This window comes from Candoia aspera, chromosome 1, assembly GCF_035149785.1.
Source record: "Candoia aspera isolate rCanAsp1 chromosome 1, rCanAsp1.hap2, whole genome shotgun sequence".
NCBI classification, from domain to species: Eukaryota; Metazoa; Chordata; class Lepidosauria; order Squamata; family Boidae; genus Candoia; species Candoia aspera.
Genome location: NC_086153.1, coordinates 291,604,724 through 291,627,967, shown reverse-complemented (window position 1 = coordinate 291,627,967; position 23,244 = coordinate 291,604,724). Strand labels below are relative to the sequence as shown.

General features: G+C 38.1%; 1 protein-coding gene across 1 annotated transcript in view; it reads right to left on the bottom strand.

Annotated features, from left to right (window-relative positions):
• NPAS3 (neuronal PAS domain protein 3) overlaps nt 1-23,244 on the bottom strand; it is a 520,563-nt gene that overhangs the window by 28,994 nt on the left and 468,325 nt on the right. The window contains exon 9 of the mRNA XM_063290029.1: nt 2,836-3,029. Within this exon, the coding sequence (XP_063146099.1) occupies nt 2,836-3,029 (194 nt within the window). The remainder of the gene's footprint in view (nt 1-2,835; nt 3,030-23,244) is intronic.

The following is a 23,244-nucleotide window of genomic DNA, read 5'->3' as shown; positions in this document are numbered from 1 at the left end:
AAGAAAAAACAGGAGTCATCTACAACATACTTTGTAAGGACTGTAACAGCTACTGTGTAGGACAGACAGGCAGAAGACTAGCAGAGCGCATCCATGAACACCAACTAGCAGTCAGAAGCCATGATGAAAACTCCTTAATCTCACAACACATGGACAGACTCAACCATACTTTCAACTGGGAAACTGTGAGCATCCTAAACCAAGCCAAATCCAAAAAGCCAGAGAATCCCTGGAAGCTTGGCACTCAGACAAGTCAGCCATCAACAGACACATAGAGATAAACGACATTTACATACCATTCAAAAGAGACAACAGAAAAGCCAAAAGACCAGTACACCTCCTCGCCAGCAATCAACAACCAGATACGCAAAGATTAGCACTAGGATTAACACCAGATGACCAATCAAACAGCACAATATACCCTAATCAAGGAACTATTAACTCAGTCAATCAACCAAGCAACAACAAACAACAGCCCAATCAAGGAACTCCCAAGAAGAGAACACCACCTCCATCAACACAAGTTGGACAAACAACGGTATATAAACAGAAAGCAAGGCCCACTCCCTTTTTGCACTGAAGATGTTGCCTAGTCTGGAAATGAAACATCTGCAAGAAAACAACAAGGCTCAGAGAGCACCAAGGACTCCACAAAATGCCAAATAATGCTCTTAGGAGATTGTTTCTCTCCAAACAAGTATAGGGTGGCATGGGATGCTACTGTTCATTGGCAGGCAAAATAACTGTCAACATTTCTACGTCAGGACATCTAGAAGAATTTCCAGTTGATAGGAATTAAGGAAAATGTATACTGTCATTATGATTGTGGACATCTGTCTTTGTTTTCACCAAATCAGACTGAATTTTAAAATACAAATTCAATCTTTCCAAGAATTCATAATTGTTTTCAGACAAACTGGTTATTATAATACGGTTTAATAATAATGCTTGATGTTAGGTGGGCAAGGAAATTGTGTGTTTTAGATTGTAGCATAAAGAGATCAATCTTGCATATTTCTGTTTATGTGCATTTTTCTGAGGTGGGGTGTCCCTCATCAGAGTCTCAAATGGGTGTGATTGATGTGATAACACTATCAATCACTCATTACAAACAGAGCTCCTGAGCATGTGATTTCATTCATTACACTGAGTTCTGCTGATTCACTGCTCATCTGCTTTCAGCACAGCCACTTATCTGATCTGTTGCAAGCATGTAGAAAAGCCATTTGTAAATGGTTGCATTGAATTTTTTAAGGCAAGATGACATTTTGATAAGTTGCATGCCAAAAGACTATAGTTTTATTTGTATAACTTATCCATAAACTGGGAATTAGAAAGAAAGGAGCAGGATTATTGCTCCTCAAGTGAATGGATCTTGTGCACAAAACGTAGAGGTGCAAACATGTATATACTGTACTTTGAATGCACAGAATTGCTTACGTGATCAAATACATGTATGTAGATCAGGGATCAGGACCAAAGACACCACCCTCTCTTCTTTCTCCTAACAAGTATTCACTGTGTTTGGGTAGTCATGAGAGTAAGGCTCAAATTTGCTGTCTTCAGATTCTCTTTAGAAAGGGAACTCAACACCTTCCTAAAAGCTGATGCATGTATTACTAAAAATGGAAAATGATTAAGTATACTATATCCATTTTGAGATCTCTAAATCTCAGATGTTCTAAAGGCCTTATGAATTTCACTTTGGAGAAGATCTGAAGCAAAGCTAGGTAAAAAGCCCACAATTTTCTCAATAATACATACATCAGCCATAATCTATTAGCCAAACATATAAATAAAATCAAGTATCAGCTTTCTGATTTTACTTAAGACATTCCTATTGCCCTGGTATACTTGAACATCTTTTACTATCAACATAATAATTACTACCTTTCCCTCGTTTTGGGGGGGTTCCCACTTTTTAGGGGAAATATTTCTGCTTTCCTCAATATGATCAAACATACGCCTCCACTGACCTAACAGGCTGTTTCTTGAAAGGTTCAGTAAATCAACCAATGTAGAATTCTTTGGGCTAAAGGGATAATGCCAGCATTTTTAGTTTTAACAGGGAAAATAAAAGCAAGGTTGTACAAAAAATTCTTAGTAATATTTTGCAACCAATTGAATACAATTTAAAATATCTGAGCTACATTTCATATTCTCATTCTGTACTGCCAGTTCCCATTTTTTTAAAATTAAACTTAGTTGTGAACAACAGAAGGAATGTTGTTCATCCAAATTTACAAGTAGTAGTAATATTTCTCACTGCCACTTCCTAGGGGTGGCAGTGAGAAGCAGAGGATGGTGTAATACTGAATCAGCTCTGAGAGGAAAATTAAGATACCTGAGACATTCTGTGGATCCAAGGAATAGATTCTCAGGACAACATTTAGTGCTTCAGGAGGAATTCTGAAATTATATATATGTTTGTCTGAATAGAGGTTGCATATACTGTGGGATGGGAGAACTGGGTTCTTTATTTTCCTCATTCACTCTCATCTACACTCTCCAGAGTACTAGCATTCCATTGTGGGAAATGCTAATCCAAAGAGTACCACAGGAGTCTTGCAGTCAGAAAACTGACATTTAAATTGTGATATATTTTTTTCTGGTTAACTCCCTAGGCAACAATCAGTCAATCAGATTCCAGTTCCGTTTTCCAAATCTCAAAATGAAACTCTCACTTTCTGCATACAATTCTGGAAGTCTGATCAGAAGAACACATACATCCGCTTTATCATTATCGTCATAGGAAACAAATGCTCTAGTCCAAAACGTATCTTTCAGTGGAGCATTCTGGAAGAACAAAACAAAACAATAGCCCAAATGCGATACCTGTTTTCACAGTAAATGATATTGAGGTCCATGTTTACTCGAGTAACAAACATGTGGCAGTCAATTCTGACTTCATTGATTGTAGGAGGGGGCAGTGCATGAGCAACGACAACAAGCCCCATGATTTGGCTTGGCACGGTCCGCCCATGAGACAGTGACACTCTTAGTCGTAACCTTCCCGTTATATGGATCACCTGCAAAACAACAAGTAGTGAGGCAAATATGAAAGCAATTATTTTAGCAGACAGTATGATTTCTATACAGAGCACTTAACTCTGCCAGAATTGTATTTAACCACCGCCAGTATTTGTCTTAAGCATATTAATACTGTCTGTCAACATGTCCTGAATGTTCTCTCTTATGCTAATAAAGAAGAACATAATATCCTAATGGTTCAAATGTAACAAATCTAAAATGCAGAGGAGTCTTCAGTTACCGATTGTTAATTTTCAGAAGGACAAAATATAACCTGAAAAGTTGCAAGGAAGATCTATGGTACAAAGTGAGGATGGAAAAAAATGACCCTTAGTGGAAAATATTTGGAAATTATAACAGTAATTCTATTATGTATAAAAGTAATTTCCAGACTATATTTAAATAAACTAACAGCAAGTTAAATCAAATAATGTTACTGACACTTGTAAATACTTCCTTGTGCTTTTGACCCAGCACACCTGAATCAGCAACAAATCAGTATGTGCAAGAGTCAGATCAGGTTGAAGTTACTGCATGGTAAATAAGTAGTTTTGGTCTGCAAGAGCATAATTTTGTTCTATTCCCATAAACTGAATATTAGGGATGGGTACATGCTATGTTTATTTATAGAGCCACCAATGGATCGGAAATACACCCCCCCTTTTTTTTTGTGCCTTCAATTCAGTATCGACTGCTGGCGACTGCCTAGACCAGTCCCTGCAGTTTTCTTGGCAAGATTTCAGAAGTGGTTTGCCTCCTTCCTAGGACTGAGAAAGAGTGACTGGCCCAAGGTCACCCAGCTGGCTTTGTGCCCAAAGCAGGACTAGAACTCACAGTCTCCTGGTTTCTAGCCTGGTGCTTTAACCACTACAGCAAACTTTCATTTTTATCTTCATTGTAATAAAAATAAAGGGGGGATCATTACCCTGTTTTTGACTTTGATTTTCTGCATATATGAATATGCAAAACATGAACATGCAATCAGAAGTCATGCTAGTGTAGGAATCAAGGTATGAGAGGACATCAGGGTGGTACCACTCTCAAACATTTATTCAACTTCAGCATGTATCTCCTGCTATCCTACCCTTTTGTAGATCAATCCAGTTTCAGTGAGAGGTGATGACTAATGAAAGATTCTGGGTGTAAATCAAAACATGGTAGAATTGGAGATTTGCTGTTGCACTGCTATTCTTCTACCTGCACCATCATACTTTTTCAGAACCAATGAATGGAAGAAGTATTTGCAAGCCAGCTAGTCAGCAGGAAATTGCACTGGGTTGAAAACAACTAAAAGGCTGGGGAATTCTGGGAGTTGAAATCCACACATCTTCAAGTGACTAAGGTTGAGAAACACTGCTCTAACCACTTAGAATTTGTAACACCTACAACCTGAGTTTCACAGAGGGAAAATAAAGATTTCTTGGGAAAAATGAAGCAGAATTAAAACCTATATTTTTTAATCAAGAAGCTTTAAGTCTTATATTCATGGGGATGAGAAACAAGGATGATCATTTCACCTTCTGTATCTTTCTAAATAAATAGTTAGGCTGACCATTAACAAATCAAAACAACAACAAACAAAAATCACAGTTCACAACCATTCAATATCACTCCTATGAATCTGTGATTTTTGCATTTTTATTTAAATACCTCTTCCATTCTTAACAACTTTGCACTGAGCTGAAATCATTGGTTTATTTATTTTAGAAAAAGAAGTTTAATCTTTGTAGTTCATCCAATTGAAGACCTTTATGATGAGATGCTAATGCAGAAGTTGTCAGCGCCATCTACAATAAAGATTTTTTGGGAGATAGACACTTCCTTCACTGATATTTTTTATCAAAGTAGAATACGAATCCAGTGAAGTTGGTTGAAAATAATCTGTGCAGATTATTAATGTTGACTAGAAGCTGCAAAGCACCATTTTCCATTAGCAAGTTCTTTAACAATCAGCTGCATAGAGTGTCAAAGAGGATTCAAGCTATTAAAACCAGCTTGAAACTATTATTTTTCCATAATATTTTTAAAAGGACACCCAAATTGTCAATTTAAAAATAACAGCAATTGTGGCAGTATATCTACTGATAACTATTTGCATTTTGCTTCCATTTAACTTATACAACTGAGATATTATTGCTTAAATTTATATATAATGCACCTTCAATGACAAAGTCCCTTATGAATATTTTAAGATATTTCTAGAGGCTAACCAACAAAAATACCATTTAAAACAGCCCATTTTTGTGAGTCCTCATTAACTAATGCAGAAATAGCTAAAAGAAAGAGGATTCACAGAAGGGACATTAACACTACAGTATAGTCCTTAGCAGGTGGGACGCGGTGGCGCTGCGGGTTAAACCGCTGAGCTGCTGAGCTTGCTGATCGGAAGGTCGGCGGTTCAAATCCGCGTGATGGGGTGAGCTCCCGTTGCTAGTCCCAGCTCCTGCCAACCTAGCAGTTCGAAAACATGCAAATGTGAGTAGATTAATAGGTACCGCTTCGGCGGGCAGGTAACGGCGTTCCGTGTAGTCATGCCGGCTACATGACCACGGAAATGTCTACGGACAAATGCTGGCTCTTTGGCTTTGAAACGGAGATGAGCACCACCCCCTAGAGTCGGACACGACTGGACTTAATGTCAAGGGAAACCTTTACCTTTACCTTTTATAGTCCTTAGCACATCGTCAGGAAAGACCGATCACTTGAAAGGGACATCATGTTTGGTAAAGTCGAGGGCCAGCAGAAAAGAGGAAGACCTTCAATGCGATGGATTGATACAATTACCGCAACAATGGATGCAAACATTGCAACAGTCAGGCATGGGGCGCAAGACTGAACAGCATCTCTTTCTGTTATACATAGGGTTGCCATGAGTCATAAATGACTCGATGGCAACTAACAACAACAACAACATAGTCCTTCCAGCTAGGCCTAGTCAGGTATGTTTATTTATTACTATCTGTCTTATTTTTTCATGCTTCACTTTTCTAAAAAATGAACTTCAAATCTCTAGATGCTTGGAAACACTGCTTTTTAATGACTAACTTGAAATAAGATAAGAAAGAATCCTACTGTAAGCATACACTTGTTTAATGAAGAGTTACAATTTGCTTGAAGTGTGTTAACATCAAAGGGTAAAGCTTCAAAATATGGTATACTGTATTTAAAGTCTAGTATTTACCTCCTGCAGGTATGGTAATAATAGTGTTTTCAACTTATAGTTTAACGTCAAACACATTTGAAGTGCTTATTTACTCTGAGCTGGACTTTTTCCTCTTATCTATCTATCTATCTATCTATCTATCTATCTATCTATCTATCTATCAATCAATCAATCAATCATATTTCATACCCTGCTGCAAGCCTGAAAAATTATTGACAGTTTACAAGATGCATTACAAACAATTTAAACATTAATGGTTCACTTAAAATAATAGCAAATATAAAATAAGCCTTGATTATGGTATCACCCCACCCCAAGAATTCTGTTTTCAACTGCTTCTGAAAGGCACTTAAAGTAGGAGCTTTGACAGGTATCATATTAAAACATGTCGAAGTCATTACGAATCAGGTGGCATACAAGTTTAAAAATTTGTTGTTGCTGCTGTTACTATAAGCCAGCATGCCTAAATCACATGGACCTCAATGGATATAAATAGGCTGGAGAAACAACCATGTATCCCTCTTATGCTTTGGTAAAGGTTTATAAAAATGAAGCTAACAAAATCCAGTATTGTAGTTATAGTTGCTAATTTAATTTTCTCTTTCAATCATTTTTTGAGCTGAAGATCTTTGTATCCTGTTTATGAACACTTTTGTGATTACTGGTAAATATTTGTCAATGAACAAGATGAACAATATTTTCATTGATCTGTAGACTTGTCCCAGGCCACTTAAAAGCCTTTTATAGTGGTGAATAAGGTGAACAAATTACCAATCCAAATCCTGAATTATATCCAAAAATCATCTCAGGATTTATATATAAACAATGGGGCTACATTGTTTATCTGCATAGAATTGCATTTCAATTAATATTGGACACAAATCCTGGAACAGACCAGCACATACGTGGCTGGGTGGCAGGTTGATTTATTTCATTTATATCCCATTCTGCCTGTAAGGAGGTGATATACATGGACTTCAATCTGTTTTATCATCACAATAACTCTGTGAGATTGATTAGATTGTGGGTTTGTGACTGAACCTAGAGCAATCAGCAAACTAGCAGTTGAATGGCAACTTGTATCCATGTTTTCCAAGCCTTATTTTGGCTTATTAACCAATTGCACCAAACCAGCTCAATGCTTAGTTCTCTTCTAACTACACTTAGTTTATTTGTGAAGGACAGCATCTGCTAGCTGCAACATTAATCAATTTTGAACTGTTTGTTTTTCTATTTCCTATAAAACAAATTTATAACGAATTAAACAAAGCAAAACTATCTCACTTACAAACAATGAGACAGAATTTCTGTTACAATAACTGAACCTACATTGCAAAACTTGGATTTATGGCAATCTAATAGGATAGGTATTGCCATGGCATCATATCTCACACCATTTTATTATATCACTCACTACACGTGAGACTACAGTAATAATTCTTTTTCACCATCACCACAACAAATCAGATCAGATATCTTAAAGTTTTCCATTCAGTATTTGTTAGTAATCTTACACGCCATTTTTTATTTTAAAATATCACATACCACCTTTTCTGTTTGACAACCTAAACAACGAATCTACCAATGAATTTATTTATTTTTCAGATTTAAAAATATGTAAGCTTTTCTATACTGCCCATTCTTTAAAAGTGACTTAAGAAACAAATTAAAACTGAACACGGTGCAACTTGTATCTAAAATTGTCAGTAAACACTGGTATTTTTTTTTAACATAGTTGGCACAAAAACTATTCTACTGCAGATTGCTTCAAGAAAGCTCTTGGCAAGGAACAACGCTTTAATATTTGCCCAGGCAGCCAAATATAAACTGACACCAGGAACCAAAGGGTAGTAACTACAAAGTATGAATTATTTCTGTTTAACATTAAGTCTCCAAAACAAAGGGATCAGCGTCAGGATTCATGGTTCAGAGTGAATGTAATGCTGTTAAGTTATACGTAAAAAATTAAAATGATCTCAAGAATCTGTTTGACATAATACAGCAAATACAATGGTGGCTAAGACTGCAGTCCACCAACCATTTACTCTGAACTAGTATGCCTGAAATATACAGGTTTCTCCAGAATTATATATTACAGCTTTAAAAAATGAGACATGTTTGTGACAAGATACCAAGATACCAATGCATTATACAAGATTGGGTGAGATCAATTTAGAAGAAACGGAAGAATCTCTTTGATATGACCTCCACAGCAGATCATATACAGAGAGATTCAAGATGAAGAGAATTACACTTTACAAATGCAAACTGATATATCTAATGGCAAGTTATTAAGGTGTCATCTTAGGGCGACTGAAACTTGTGTCTGCAAACAGATTAAGAAATCTGATTTTCTTGCAATTTTTGTTATGGCTTAAATGATTTGCATTAAGAATTGCTATAGCCTCCTCACTCCGGGGCCATTTGCAAATCATTGATGACATCATCTGGTATCATCCTTTTTGTTGCTGACATCTATAGGTTAACCTCCACATACCAGAACTCTGTAGCTGCTTGATAACGTTTTAGCACCATCTGCACTGTATATCTGCAGAAAATCGTAAGAGTATATAAATGCACCATCATTTCCTTGGATTAATACGTTGCACATACTGTGTCATACTATACTTGTTCCTGAATTGATCTTCTAATGTGATCCCAATGATATTATTGTGCAGATTTAATTTAACTAATCTGTGTAATGTGCAAAATGGGTTTTTGGTTTTACTACTAAATTTCCAGCAGTGAAACTCTGGCGTTTTATTCTCCATAAAGTCTACCTCAAGGTAAGTTTGGCTCCTGCTGACCACATGGACATATCCATGTTGCTTTTCAGCAACAATATAGGTGATTTACCACTGCCACTTCTTAGATGTTTTTTAAATCTAGTCTATAACCCTGAATGGTATCCCATCCTAGTACAAACCAGATCTGACTTTGCTAAGCTTTTTTAAGGTCACCACTCAAATGCTGCTGTGACTTGTATTCTCAAATCATTCATGTCAGTTAGATGGACAAAGCCTCACCAAACAAAGCTTGCCTAATTGTACATTGTGTCACAAGTAACAGAGCAGTGAATTATTCCAGGTATAATGTCCTTACAATCCATCAAGATCTCTACATGATATGTCATGTAACATATCAGTCCATAAATCTGGACATTTTCTATTATATCTTTGAACCACATTGCACCATACTATGAAAGAAATTGCCACCTTTTTTTACCTCTACACAACTTGAACACTGTTGTGGTGTTTGTTCTTTCATGATGGTGAATGCCAACCATGTCACTAATATGGGTTACAATATGCACTGTATTTCTCTGTATTTTGCTGTATTATCATGGTATGTATATAATGGATGGTATCATAGGGTTAAAAAGATACAACCTTTCTCCAGCCAGAAGTAGACTTCAACTACTATAATAGGTTTGGTAGCACAGTTTCATTTTTGTTTATAATGTGTACAATTGCTTCTTAATTTCAGAACAGTGACAATTTTCCTGAAAGTAGCCTAATTCATGCAGTGATATGTAACCTTGAAAATGAACTTCAAGATCATTTTTGAGGGTGGCATGTAGAGAGCATTGTATGCTATGTTGTTGGTTGGCAAACCACGACAGCTGTGCGAGATGCTTATTTACATTGAACCTTCCTTGAACTTCCATAGTGGATAAGGTTGTAGCAAAAACTTTCCTCACAAGGCAACAGGAGCTGTAACCTGAGCTGTGCCAGGAGGCTATCGGGGGTTACATGAGGTATGCATTGCTATTTAGACCAATCAGCCTTCTGCTATGTGAATTACTGTTTTAGTGCACTTGCTTAACTGGGGGAATAATAAAAGAGAGCTTACGGCTTGAATCGGGGCTCTCATCCCAAGAAACTGTGTGTCGTGTATATTCTTCATGAGAGACCACAAGCTCTCATCCCGAGGAAGTTGTGTCTGTGCATTCTTCCTACATTCTTCATGAGAGACCACAAGCTCTCATCCTGAGAAAACTTGCAGCCTGTGTATCCTTCATGAGAGACCGCCACAAGTGGTGACCCCCCCGACGTGATTCCTTGCAACCCTTTACTCACCAGCTGGAATAGCTACGGTGCACCTCAACTGAATCGCTGGATGACTTCAGTTCCCTTTCGTGAGTATGGGGAGTAAACTTTCAGTAGGGCAGAAAGTTCATGCCAAAGAACTGAAATGTCTGCTAAGGAATACGTTTATTAAAGCAACAGGAAAGCCTTATGATACAGACTTAAAGACAATTGAGGAACTTTTAAAAATTGTATATAGTAGATGTCCCTGGTATCCAGAACAGGGATCATTAGAACTTGGAGATTGGATAAGAATAGGGAAAGAATTGCATGAGGGTGTTTGAGCTCCTATGTCTCTGTTAGCATTGTGGAAGAAGATTAAGGAGGCGACTGAGTATCATGCTCAGGCATTTAATGCTAATACCACCACTTCTTCGTTGCCGCCTCCAAGCGCCCCACCACCATATCTTTTAAAACCAACTCAGAGACCCCAATTAACAACTCCGGGTCCTCAAGTGACACTGCCTGCTCCTTTAATTCAGCCTGTTGTGGCACCTGTAGAATCACAAGAGGAAGCGATGTACAAAGGAGCTGTTAGAACTGGGTTTGAAGCTTCCATGCATGCTGGAACCTTATCAGGAGAAGAGTTATTGGAAGGTTTAAACGCCTTCCCTGTTTCTGAAACTCAAGACAATACTGAAGCAGCTGATGAGCTTCTCAAGTGCATGGCTGCAGAAAATGCCAATGCTGATTGTAAGAAGGCTTTACAGTCTATCATTTCTCGACCAGAGTATTCTCTGGCTGACATGTTAAAAGCTTGTTTGGAGGTAGGGACTAATGCCTGGCAGATGGGGACTTTAGCAATGGCTCTGCATAAGGGACGCCTTGGCAAGCCTACTGGTAATTGTTTCAATTGTGGGAAGCCAGGACACTTTAAAGCACAATGCAGGGCACCGGGGGGAGGAGCAAATATTGTCAGAGGGACCAGTAATACTCGTTTTAAGCCAAAAACCCCTTGCCTAAAATGCAAATTAACTGCTTTACACATGTTGGTTTAAGAACAATTACAAGCTGGTCATCTAGAGCCAACAACCAGTCCTTTTAATACACCAGTTTTTGTCATTAAAAAGAAATCAGGCAAATGGCGTATGTTGCACGATCTGCGTGCTATTAATGCTCTTATCATGCCTATGGGAGCTTTACAATGTGGGATGCCTAACCCTAACTTAATCCCCAGAACTTATGAATTAAGAATTATTGATTTAAAGGACTGTGTTTTTGTTTTTGTTTTTTTACTATTCCTCTTTATCCGAAAGACAAAATGTTGTTTGCTTTTACTGTGCCAGTTTTAAATGCTGACCGGCCCACGCAACGATATCAGTGGAAAGTTTTGCCTCAAGGGATGTTAAATAGTCCCACCTTGTGTCAAATTTATGTTGCTACTGCTTTAGAACCTTTTCGACTCCAATATCCAAAATTGTTAGTTTATCATTATATGGATGATATTTTAATTGCAGGTCCTTCTCTTCCACTGTCATGGTTGCATGATTTACAGACATACCTAGGAGAATATGGTCTTGTAATTGCATCAGAGAAAATTCAATCCTCTGAGCCTTTTTTATATCTTGGTCATAAGCTGATGCAAACCTATTCTCACCCACAATTACCATCTTTGGAGATTCAATCTCCCATTTCGTATGTTAAGCTGCAGCAGCTTTTAGGGGCAATAAATTGGCTCCGTCCATATATTGGCCAAACAACAGCGGCCATGAGCCCCTTGTTTGCTGCCTTAAAAGGTGGCAAAGACCCCACAGACTTAATTACCCTATCAAAGTAACAACTTCAGGTTTTACAGAATATTCAAGACAGCCTTGCCCAACAGTGGGTAGATCGCTGTCAAGATAACATTTTTTTTACATTGGTTGTTTTATCAACTGGCAAGCTTCCTACTGCGGTCTTTTGCCAGTTGCTTTTTTACAAATCCAACTCTAAACCTTTTGTTTTCATTCTTGAAAACCTCCTGCACATTCCTCATCATACTATCACTCCTTTGGCTTCTTTGTTTGCTACTTTGATCTTCAAAGGGCGCTCTCGTAGCCGAGCACTAATTGGCTTGGATTTGATACGAATTATTGTTCCCATCCCACTGTGGGAATGGAAAAAATTTTTTTCTCAGTCTTCTGACTTGCAGATTGCTTTGACTAACTATGTTGGCACTGTTATTTACCATTTATCTCTTCTTCTCCTTTGTCTAATGCTTTGACTTTGTTTGTTGATGGCGGCAAGGTTTGGGGGGTGGTGGTGTGGCAAACAGGCACACAGTGGCACACAAAAATCACCCCTCCTCAAACCTCTGCACAGCGCTCTGAACTTGCTGCTATGATTTATGGCCTTCAACTCTTTCCCTCCCAGCCTCTCAATGTTATCTCTGATAGTCTCTATGTTTCTCAAATTGTTTGTTCTCTTCCTGGTGCATATGTTTCTCCTTCTCTCGATGAAAATTTGTTGTCACTTCTTCTCACTCTACAGGATGTTTTGCATAACCGCAGACATCCTCTCTATGTTGCTCATATTCGAAGTCATCAACCTTTCCCTGGACAGATTTCACTTGGTAACCAGATTGCCGATGCAGCCTGTCGTCCTTCTATCCAGTTGTTGTTTTCTGCTTCCCCCTGGGAAAGTCACAGTCAATTTCACCAAAACGCCCGAGCTTTGGCTCGACAATTCCAACTGCCCATATCACAAGCTAAAGCCATTGTTCAACAGTGTGATGCTTGTTCTCAACATGTGTCTGCTCCATCCATGGGAGTTAATCCCCGTGGTTTGAAAGCTAATCAGATTTGGCAAATGGATGTGACTCAATATCCCTCCTTTTCTCCATGGAAGTATTTACATGTTGTTATTGATACCTTTTCTGGATATATTTTTGCCACTCCACAACGTGGAGAGGCCACAAAGCATGTTATTAATCACTGTGTTCGCTCTTTTGCTGTCATGGGCAAGCCCTCAGTCTTGAAGACTGATAATGGAGCTGCTTATTGCAGCTCTGGCTTTGCCTCCTTTTGCCAGCAATGGTCTGTTTCTCACCTTTTTGGCATTCCTTATAATTCCACTGGCCAAGCTATTGTTGAACGAGCTAATAAGACTTTAAAGTCCTCCCTGGACAAACACAAACTTAAAAATGGGGGAGTATTACGCTCATTGCCAAATATTCAGCAATGGCTGAATCAAGTTCTTTTTACACTTAATTACTTAAATCTTTCTTCCAATTCTGACACTGCTGTTCAACGTCATTTTGGATCTCAAGTCATGTTACCAAAGCCTTTGGTATATTATAAGCAACTTCCTGACCCTACCTGGAAAGGCCCTGTTCCCTTATTGACCTGGGGAAGGGGATATGCTGCTCTGCTTCTTCCCACAGGTCCATTGTGGGTTCCTGGACGTTGTGTTAAACCATATCATGGCGGAATGGCATCAGGAACTGAGGAATCCAATTCCACAGTTCAGACAGATGCTGCAAACCAACTCCACCACAGGAGCCACCACCAACAAGGCTCGAGTGCCACGCCAACAACAGCACCGTCTGACATGGGGACAAATCAAAGCTCTGGGAATGCAAGCGAACCAACTGTTGCAAAAGAACAATCTCCCTAAATCAGAGGACAATTTCATTGTTGCCATTATTGCTTGTTTGAATGCCAACTCTTTTATTACCATTTTATGTATTTGCTTGTGTAGTTTGTTTTCATTTATTCTAGCCTCACCTCAGCATGGATCCTGGACTCCGAATATATACATTCCGGATCTACAATCACTTGCACTCTACAGAAAATGGACTGTTGGGGTTGTTTGCACGCCCCTGCCTATGGCCACGCTGGACTTCCTCTGGTGGCAGTTCCTCTCTTTGTAAACCACTGGCACAACCAAACCTTTGTGCTAGGTATTCGCACTGCTGCCCCAGATAATGTGACCATAGTTCATTTAGCCTCTAGATTTCAGACACTTGCCACATTTTGTTGACAGTATATTAACCCTAACAGTATTAACCTTGGCATTTATTCATCATGTACTCATATGTTTAATATCACTATACAAATATTTGTATTATTTGCATTAATTGCTGTTGCATTTATTGTTTCCCTCTCATATCTTCCATGTGCCCTCAGCGTTACTCTCCTGTGTATCAGCCTCTATCACAACAGGAAATGGCTTGCTATAACTGAAAATAAAAAGGAGGAGATGTAGAGAGCATTGTATGCTATGTTGTTGGTTGGCAAACCACGACAGCTGTGCGAGATGCTTATTTACATTGAACCTTCCTTGAACTTCCATAGTGGATAAGGTTGTAGCAAAAACTTTCCTCACAAGGCAACAGGAGCTGTAACCTGAGCTGTGCCAGGAGGCTATCGGGGGTTACATGAGGTATGCATTGCTATTTAGACCAATCAGCCTTCTGCTATGTGAATTACTGTTTTAGTGCACTTGCTTAACTGGGGGAATAATAAAAGAGAGCTTACGGCTTGAATCGGGGCTCTCATCCCAAGAAACTGTGTGTCGTGTATATTCTTCATGAGAGACCACAAGCTCTCATCCCGAGGAAGTTGTGTCTGTGCATTCTTCCTACATTCTTCATGAGAGACCACAAGCTCTCATCCTGAGAAAACTTGCAGCCTGTGTATCCTTCATGAGAGACCGCCACAGTGGCATCCATCTGCATGTTCTTTATTACTCTAGTGCCTGCTTTTAAAATTCTGATGCTAACTCATTTTCTAAAGCATTTCCTAGGTGAATGGTGGACCATTAACACAAATCATCCTTAGTTTGCAACCAACATTGAAATCCAAGGGAAGAGCCAACTTTTACATCTTTGTTAAGGCACACTTCTCCTATAAATCTCAATCTGTGTTTTATTTTTTATACGAAAAGTTTGAAATCCCTTTTTAAAAATAATGTATTCAGTTTATTTTCCATAAAGGCATTTCAAGAAGCCTGAAAGCTTTTGCTACTTGAAACTGGTAGGATTCTAATGAAGGAAACATCAACTCTGACACTCGCAGGCTCACAACATTTGCTTCTGCTTAGATCCTTTAAAGTAAAAATAAGCTTTATGTAAAGGCCCTTTCTTTATCTGCAACAATACAAACCTTTGTTGAATTGTCATAAACATATTTTGGGATAAAGTGGAATGTGTCTGTGTGCATGTGTATATAAGAAACAATATACCCTGATAAAGACTGCCAGACCTTAAGATCGTGGGAAGAAAAAAAGTAAGCAAATAAATAAAATAAATCAATACCAGAATTTGTGTGCACCTAGGCAAACTTGTCTCCCAGAAAGATAACCAGTATTAAATATTCTTCAGAAGTATTATATCTCCTATCATGGGAGTCAGAAATAAAATCTGTTTAACAGTGTTACTTGATGTAGTCTTTCACAACCCCCCATTATCTTAGGTGATTTCCAACATGGTGAGCAACAGATAGATAAAACAAACCAACAAACAAATTGTATTCAAGTGTTTCCTGGACAGAGAGAAGAAAAAAGTGAAGTCACCTGTATCATTATCTGCAATAGACACAGAATTCTCACAGCTGTTCTATATATTAAGAGTTTCTTAATGTGAGCCTAGGTTTTAACAGCACTATAGTTATTCCTGCAGTGGCACTGAAAGGAAAAGGAAGTTTCCTGGCCTGCATCTGCTAAAGTTCATCTTTTGTTTTTCAATAGTTTTGAAAGGCAAATAGAAATGCATCCCTAGCCCTAAATTGTAGCAAAGAGTGTCCTGGCTACTGCCATTTGAACGTAGAGAAAGATGAAGAAGATGAATGAAAAGTAGACACCCTGGCATGATGGATACTCTTAGAGATCTATTACAAAACTGGAAATAAAAACTAAAAAACAAGATAAGGGAAAGAGAAAAAAAGAGACATCAGTCCAACATTAAACACCCACTCCTTTATTTTTATGCCTCCCTGTGTTGTGAATGAGTTAAAGGTATGTTACTTTTGTAGCAGTTTTAGGTTGTATTCAGATTAGAGGAAAACAGGACATCCATGATGCTGCTGTGCAAAAAGATACAGCAAAGCCTTCAGTTAAGCATAATGGCAGATACTGAGTAGTGTCATGAGGAAATAATTGCTTACCAAAAGTGATATGGAGTCACCTACTTTTGTGTAACCTGCCTGTTTTCAGGCTAAACAAACAGCTTTAATTTCCAGAAATAAGAGATCAAAAGAGATCCCGACTTAGCAGTTCTTGAATGAGGAGGGGAAAAAAATCACATTTCCAAAATTTCATTTGAGGAATTTAAACTTTGATACTGTTTGGGATCTAGACTGATTTTATACAGGTAAGCATTTGCTTCTAAAGCAAGGACCCAATCCAGCCTTTACTCAGTCTTCCTCCTTTGTCTTTTGCCCTATCTTGTCTTCACGCAACCATCTCTTTCCATTCCCACTCTTTTTGTAAATTAGATTCCCAACTCTTCCCAAGAGACAATTTCCCAGCATGACAGAAAAGGAACAAATATTAAGAGTATGAAGAGCAATTGTATTAACTGCATTAAATCAATGAAATGCTATTTACATTAAATTGAATCATATTTTGTTTCTGACCTGGTTCTGCCCACTTCTTTGTCTTGGCTGTGCTCTGTCCACCTTCTGTACTGTGGTTGCAAGCAAACAACTCAGACCAAGTATGGATCTTGGCCAGAAAAAGGTTGTGCACTTCTGCTTTCGACCCGATCAAAATCCAGGTAGTTGGTTACAGAGAAAAAGGCCCTTCAACTTCTCATAACTGACAGTGTTTATATTCTTTGCATGATTTTGGTGAGACTTTATGGGAATTTGACTTGGCGAAAGATGTAGCTACTGGAGCTCCTGTTGGGTTTGGGCATTCAACTCTATTTCAACAGCAGCAAAAGCTGGCCAGTACCCCCAAAGATTATCATCCACAATAAGAAGTGGGTGGCTATTTCCACTTGTTCTTTTCTGAAGTGATTAAATATATTTGTATTAGGTATTAAACAGAGGGTGCTGGAGGTAGGATAATGGATGGGCAATATATTCTAATGGAAAAAAGTGGTTTAAAAAGGTATAAATGACTGCTTTCCCCAGCACATTAAAGCTGATATAGTGGAACACTCTGATGTTGTTTCTAGAAATATTCAGTTGATTGCTGGAATCCGGTTTCTCTACCAACCAATTAAAAATAAGGGGAAAAAAGTCTTATGCAACAAGAGCTGATTAACATAACATTTTATTTTTCATTTATCTAAGGATTTGCTCTTTAGAATATCTCTGAATTACTTTGCTATGGATTTGTGTTGATTAATATTTTCTGTCTTTCACATTTAAGAAGTTAAAAAGGAAATCTTACTGTGATAGTCACACTTAAACCATGCTGATGACTTAAGAACTTCTCTAAGGCTTATTACATCTATAGTGCAGATACTATTTGAACCTCTGTTACAGTAATATTTTTAAATACATACACTATTGTTAAAGGAATCTGTATTTCCTAATTGTAATATTCAACTTACTGTTAACTAATTCCCAAGAACTTTTCTCTGAAATTAGATATAATTGTGTTGGAAATTCCAAGCTGTTTCCTAGAAATATACAATGCTTATTTTGATAGCCTTGTGAATTACTATTACTGTACAAGGAATATCCTTTGCACAAGAGGAGAGTTTAGAATTAAATCAGGAGTAATTTTTCCCTTTTTGGGTTCCACAAGAAGCTTAGATAGTTCATTAAAAAGCTTATTATATGAGTAATATAGTAGCTAAGCCAAATATTTTTCCATTAATGCATGCTTGACTAGATGTTACTCTTTAATGCTTCCTTAAAATATGTTCCTTAAACTAGGCCTTTTCTTTTTGTATCACAGGAAATTTAGGTTAAACTTTTAGTTTTTTACTTGTTTGATGGATATACTTACATTTTTCACTACATTTATAACTTCCCCATTAATTGAGAATCCCACCTGAGTTATATGGGATGCTATTCCATCAAAAGAGTTCTAAAATCATGTTCATATCCATGAGCAAAACATTAACCATGTTAGATTATCTTTATGAATAAATGGATATATACAAGGGCAAAACTTAGATTGGCATAGTAGGCCATAATCCCAACAAAGTGTTGTGATAAATTCTCAGACACAAAAACAAGGAAATCAACAACAGGAGCAGGGTCAGAAAGAAGCAGCCAAGGCACAACTCCCTGGTTAAGCTGAAACTAGCCCAGCAGTCCTCCTAGAGACAAGGAAATTAATCTGGAAGAACTTATGGACTCCTCTTCTCCAAGTTCTAGGGACAGCCAACATTGGAGGGTATGGGAGACTAGATGTCATGAGTTCCTGAAATGGGACTTGCAGGCTTAAGATTTTAGGAGATGAACAGCACTTGGGCTTTGAAGAAAGACATGTTGCTGTATTTAAGCCTCTGTCAGGCAACTTCCCAATGTTGCCACCAACTGTTGGCTATTTACTTGACTGCTTGTGACCATTCCTTCTCCTGGGTTCTTAGATTGCTTTCTGGACTTCTCAGGGGCAATGTCTTGAAGCTGATGCCTTGATCTGTAGACTTCCTGGCTTCAGGCCTTGCTTTCATTTCTAATCCCCTCTTGTTCTCAGCTCTTTGTGAGTATTAATTTATGACCCAAGTAATTTAAAGAGAAGACTATTCTGTATGCACATAGCCATGTCTACATATTTGAGCAATCTGTATGAGCTTTGCTCAGGGTCCCTAATAATGATTTCACAGCCAATTCATAAACAATATGCTTGAGCTAAGATGTATTCAGACAATTTAATGAACATCTGTAGGTCAGGAAAGAGGCCTGCCTTTGCATTAGTGCATCAACTGTAATGTTTCGTTCCCATGGTGCAGTGATAAATTTTTAAAACCAAGATTCATCGCAATAGTCTCTAAAGCTAAGTCCCAGGAATAGTGAATAGTTCAGAAATAGCTGGCAGCTTTGCTGATTATATCTCTGTTGATTTCTCTTTCTTTCTACATATGCACACAAATAGAAATGTGCATATGTGTTTATAATGGGTTTTAATTGCCCATTCAAGCCCAAGCCATCAAAGTACCAAAATACTTTAAAATACTTTGCATTTTAACACAAGTAGAGTCACAACTCTCTCCTACCCACCCTCTCTTCTTCCTGAGAAAATCCTTGTCACTCACCCTCTACCACCCCAGCTCTCTGATTATTGCAGCTAAGATCCAAGGGATTAGGAAAGGCTAAAAGAGGGGATGCTGATGTTGACCATAAGAATAAAAGTCCTGTTCCATTGGCATCTGCTAGGGGTGGGGGTACAAAAGGCAAGGTGGTGTCACAGCAATGCAGTCAAAGCTCTGCTGCTTTGTATGTTTGTGTAATATACAAAATGGTCCAGGGTTGCTGGGAGTCAGGCATCATATACATTTATTTATTTATTATTATTAATAATAATGATGCCTCAGTTGCAGTGCTATGACTGCCATTGTGTCTTTTGTGACCCCCTACCACCACTAGTGGACACTGGTGGCTTTATCTCTGCTAGTGTTGGCTCTACTCCACTACTCATTTCATTAAGTTGCTAGTGCAGTGGCTGAGTAGACCATGCAATTAATGTATCAGACTAAGCTACTGCTTCTTTTAAAAACTGCAACAAAACCATATAGTTTAAAATGTCGTATCTGGAAAAGCAGCAGAAAATTCACATACTTCGGTTTTCAGTAAAGAATTATGACAGTCTATTTTGTCCACAGTCAGATTGATCTAATCATTTTTAAATTGACCAACATTACTCTTGTTTACTTAATGTTTATCAGCTGATTGTTATGCTCCAGACAATTTATTCTAAAGCAGGCAATTTTTTTTTGCCCAAAGAGATTACTTTTCTTTTACTAACGTGCTATCTAAAATATGGTTCTCAAGAAATGTATTCTAAGATTAATCATATTATAACTGAAATACAGTATGATATTCCAGTACTATTGTCAATCCATTCATGTTCATGTATGTGTATACACCTGACTAGATTATACTATTTAAATTTTTGAAAGGCAGAATAAAACTTGATGCCTCTGGTAATTCATGGAATGTACTGCCATGGATCAAAATTTCACATTTAAAACAATAACCAAAACTTAGTACAATGTAAAGTAGTTTCAGGCTCACATACTCTCTCCTGTTTTTGTGTCAGCAAAACAACTTTCCATTACCGGAAAGTTGAATTCAAAACCATTGATTGGTCTTGTTTTCCAATGCTGATTTCTAGGCAAATGGGGCTTCTGTGAATTTTAACTGAACTGATGGACAGGGAAGGAGATAGTCACAGCATATGAGGGGAAGGGGAAGGTGGAAGGGAATATGTAGGCCTCATTCGCATAATGCCTATGCTTTGCTTTGCTCCCACTGGAATAAAGGGTGGTTTTATTCTGTAAAATAAATGCAAAATAAACATATTTAGTAATGGACTTCAAAACCCAAAGCCACTAATGTCAGAAATGCCTATTGCTAGCATTTTAATTAAAAGTAATAATTTCATTGCAGGATTTAGTCAATTGATACCAATTAGTGACCAAGATGCTCTGCAAAATGAAAATTACCTATTTATTTCCAGGACGATGAAACTCTGTGATTAGTATACTTGTAAAAAAAATTTTTTTTTTAAATGCCTATTGTCTAGTTCAAAGTTTGAAGCTTGTTCATTCATATAACAAAAGAGACTGAATAACTGGAAACGGCCTTTCCTAAAAAACAGAATTCAGCACGTTGTTTATCATTGTTACAGAAGGTATTTGCTCTTACAGTGTGTACATTCTAGGAAACTCTCTTAAGTCTGCAAAGAAAACAGTTGGGAACACAGGCAGCACTCAGAAAAAAAAAAATTGATCAGGAAAGCATTTTTTCAAAAAGGGAGGTGGGCAAAGAGAGCAGAGTCCAAGGCTACAGGGCAGGGGGAACACACTGTCACAGAAGAAATACAGATGGAGTAGGAATGAGAAAAGCAACTTAGAAAAAAAAAAAGAATAGTGGTCTGGATAACAAACTCAAGTTGGCAAGGAACTCCCTCTTTCAGTGCCAATTTTTTAAGTGTCACAATTCCTTGCTCTGGCAAGTTTAAGAGGTTTCTGAGCCTGGAAGCTCTGAGACATAATTTTGCTTCACTTGCCCTCGTTGAGAGGACTGGAAGGCTCCTGGTGTGGTGGCGGAGAGAGCAACTGAAGGGAACCTCATGAGCTACGCAGACTCAACTTTAGGCAGCTTTAATCTATCTGAATTTTGTGTGCACAGCTAGTTCAGGCAAGAGGATCTTCTTGCCTGAATTTTCTCCTTAGCAGCATTTTTTCCCTTTCTTTCATTCAACCCTTTTCTAACTCCAACTTTTCTCTGCCCTTTCTAGTTTGCAGCCAGTGTTCAATTTTTTTCTGCAGCCAGAAGGGTTTCTTTCTTTGCCTGGGCAGTTCCCTCAACTGTCTTTTCTGGGCTGAGTCTCCTTTTTCTTTCTTCCTCTGGGGTTTGCTCTGCATCCTCCTGCTGTGACTTTTGCTCAAGAAGCTGTTGCAACTTTCTTTGCTGTTCCACAGTCAGCTTTTCTTTACTTGCTTCTCAACTCACTTTTTCTCCTCTTCCTGAGATTATTCGGAAAATCATATCCCCCCATCACCACCGTCTTTCTGGTTTATATTCCCCAGAGAGGTAATTAAACATGCTCTTCTTTTTAACAGATACAACTTGTCACGGAAAAGGGACTGGTTGTTTGGCTGAGGTTTCTTAAGTCTTATGTTGACTTGGAGGCGCTCTTTCTCTCTCTTTCTCTCCCTTTCTCCCCCTCTCATAGCATTTGGTGATCCCAACTTGCTTTCTCAACTAATATCAACCCAAGCAGGCCTTGAAAAAAAGTTGTTTCCTTGAGGGCTTTATGACTACTTTCTGAACTTACATCCTCATCATTGAAACTGTCTTATTACCAATTTCATTATCTTTCTCCTTTCCCTTTCTACACACAATTTTACCAACGTCGAATTGCCACAGTTGCTTTCTGTTTCCCTGCACATGAACGGGGTTGAGTTCTACTAACTCTTTTCTTGATCATGCTCAGAGGAAAGAGCTAAATTGTGAGTAAGCTGACTTTTTCTGATGATTTCACTCTTACTTGAGATCATCTAGCATATGCTCCTTTCTGAGTCTCCAGAGAAGAGAGCACCTCACTTCCAGAAGTGAAATTGGATGGACAGGTCTTATAATACTATGCTGTTCAATATCCACTTGCTTTTTCAACCAGGAGATATATGTTAATAAATAACACACATTTGCATGACAAAAGTTGGTATCTATCAGCTTGCCTTTTGGTGAGTCTATGTAGGAAGATTCCTATCTCAGGATCCCACTTCTTTCAAATGAATATGCCATAACTGATAATAGCATGTCCAGGAATAAATTGCAGCCTCTCAGCCAGGTCTACTGATAATCAGGGTTACTAGTCAAAGGATATTGAGGATGGTGATCTGTGAATCATACTAATGCAGAATCCATAGAGTAACAATTGTGGGGCAATGACATTATTCTACACAAGTATCATTACAACTGAATATCAACACTCCCTCCCCTTCCCCAGCAAATGCCTTAATAAAAATTTACAACAGGCAAGATTGCAAGCTGAATTCAGACATCATAAGGGCACAAGTTTTGTCTTAAGGCATTATTGGACTACAGCAGGGCGCCAATTCACACATTAGGCCATAAACCACTTTTACAAACCACATTGTGCTAAGCCAAATCAAACTCGTTACACTATGGCTTATATGATGTGTGAACCTAGTTTGAGTAAACTGTTGTGGTTTTGTTTTATTTTTGTTTTGCCATTTATGAGCCCATCTTTATATAATTACAGTTTAGGGGGTTTCAAAAGAACATTCCCCTTTCAAAGGAGAAAGCTTTTCTTTTTCTTCCCTCTCCCACTTCAACTTATTACTTAGCTTAACAGCGAAATTAAAGTTAAGGCAGGGCATTGACACAATGT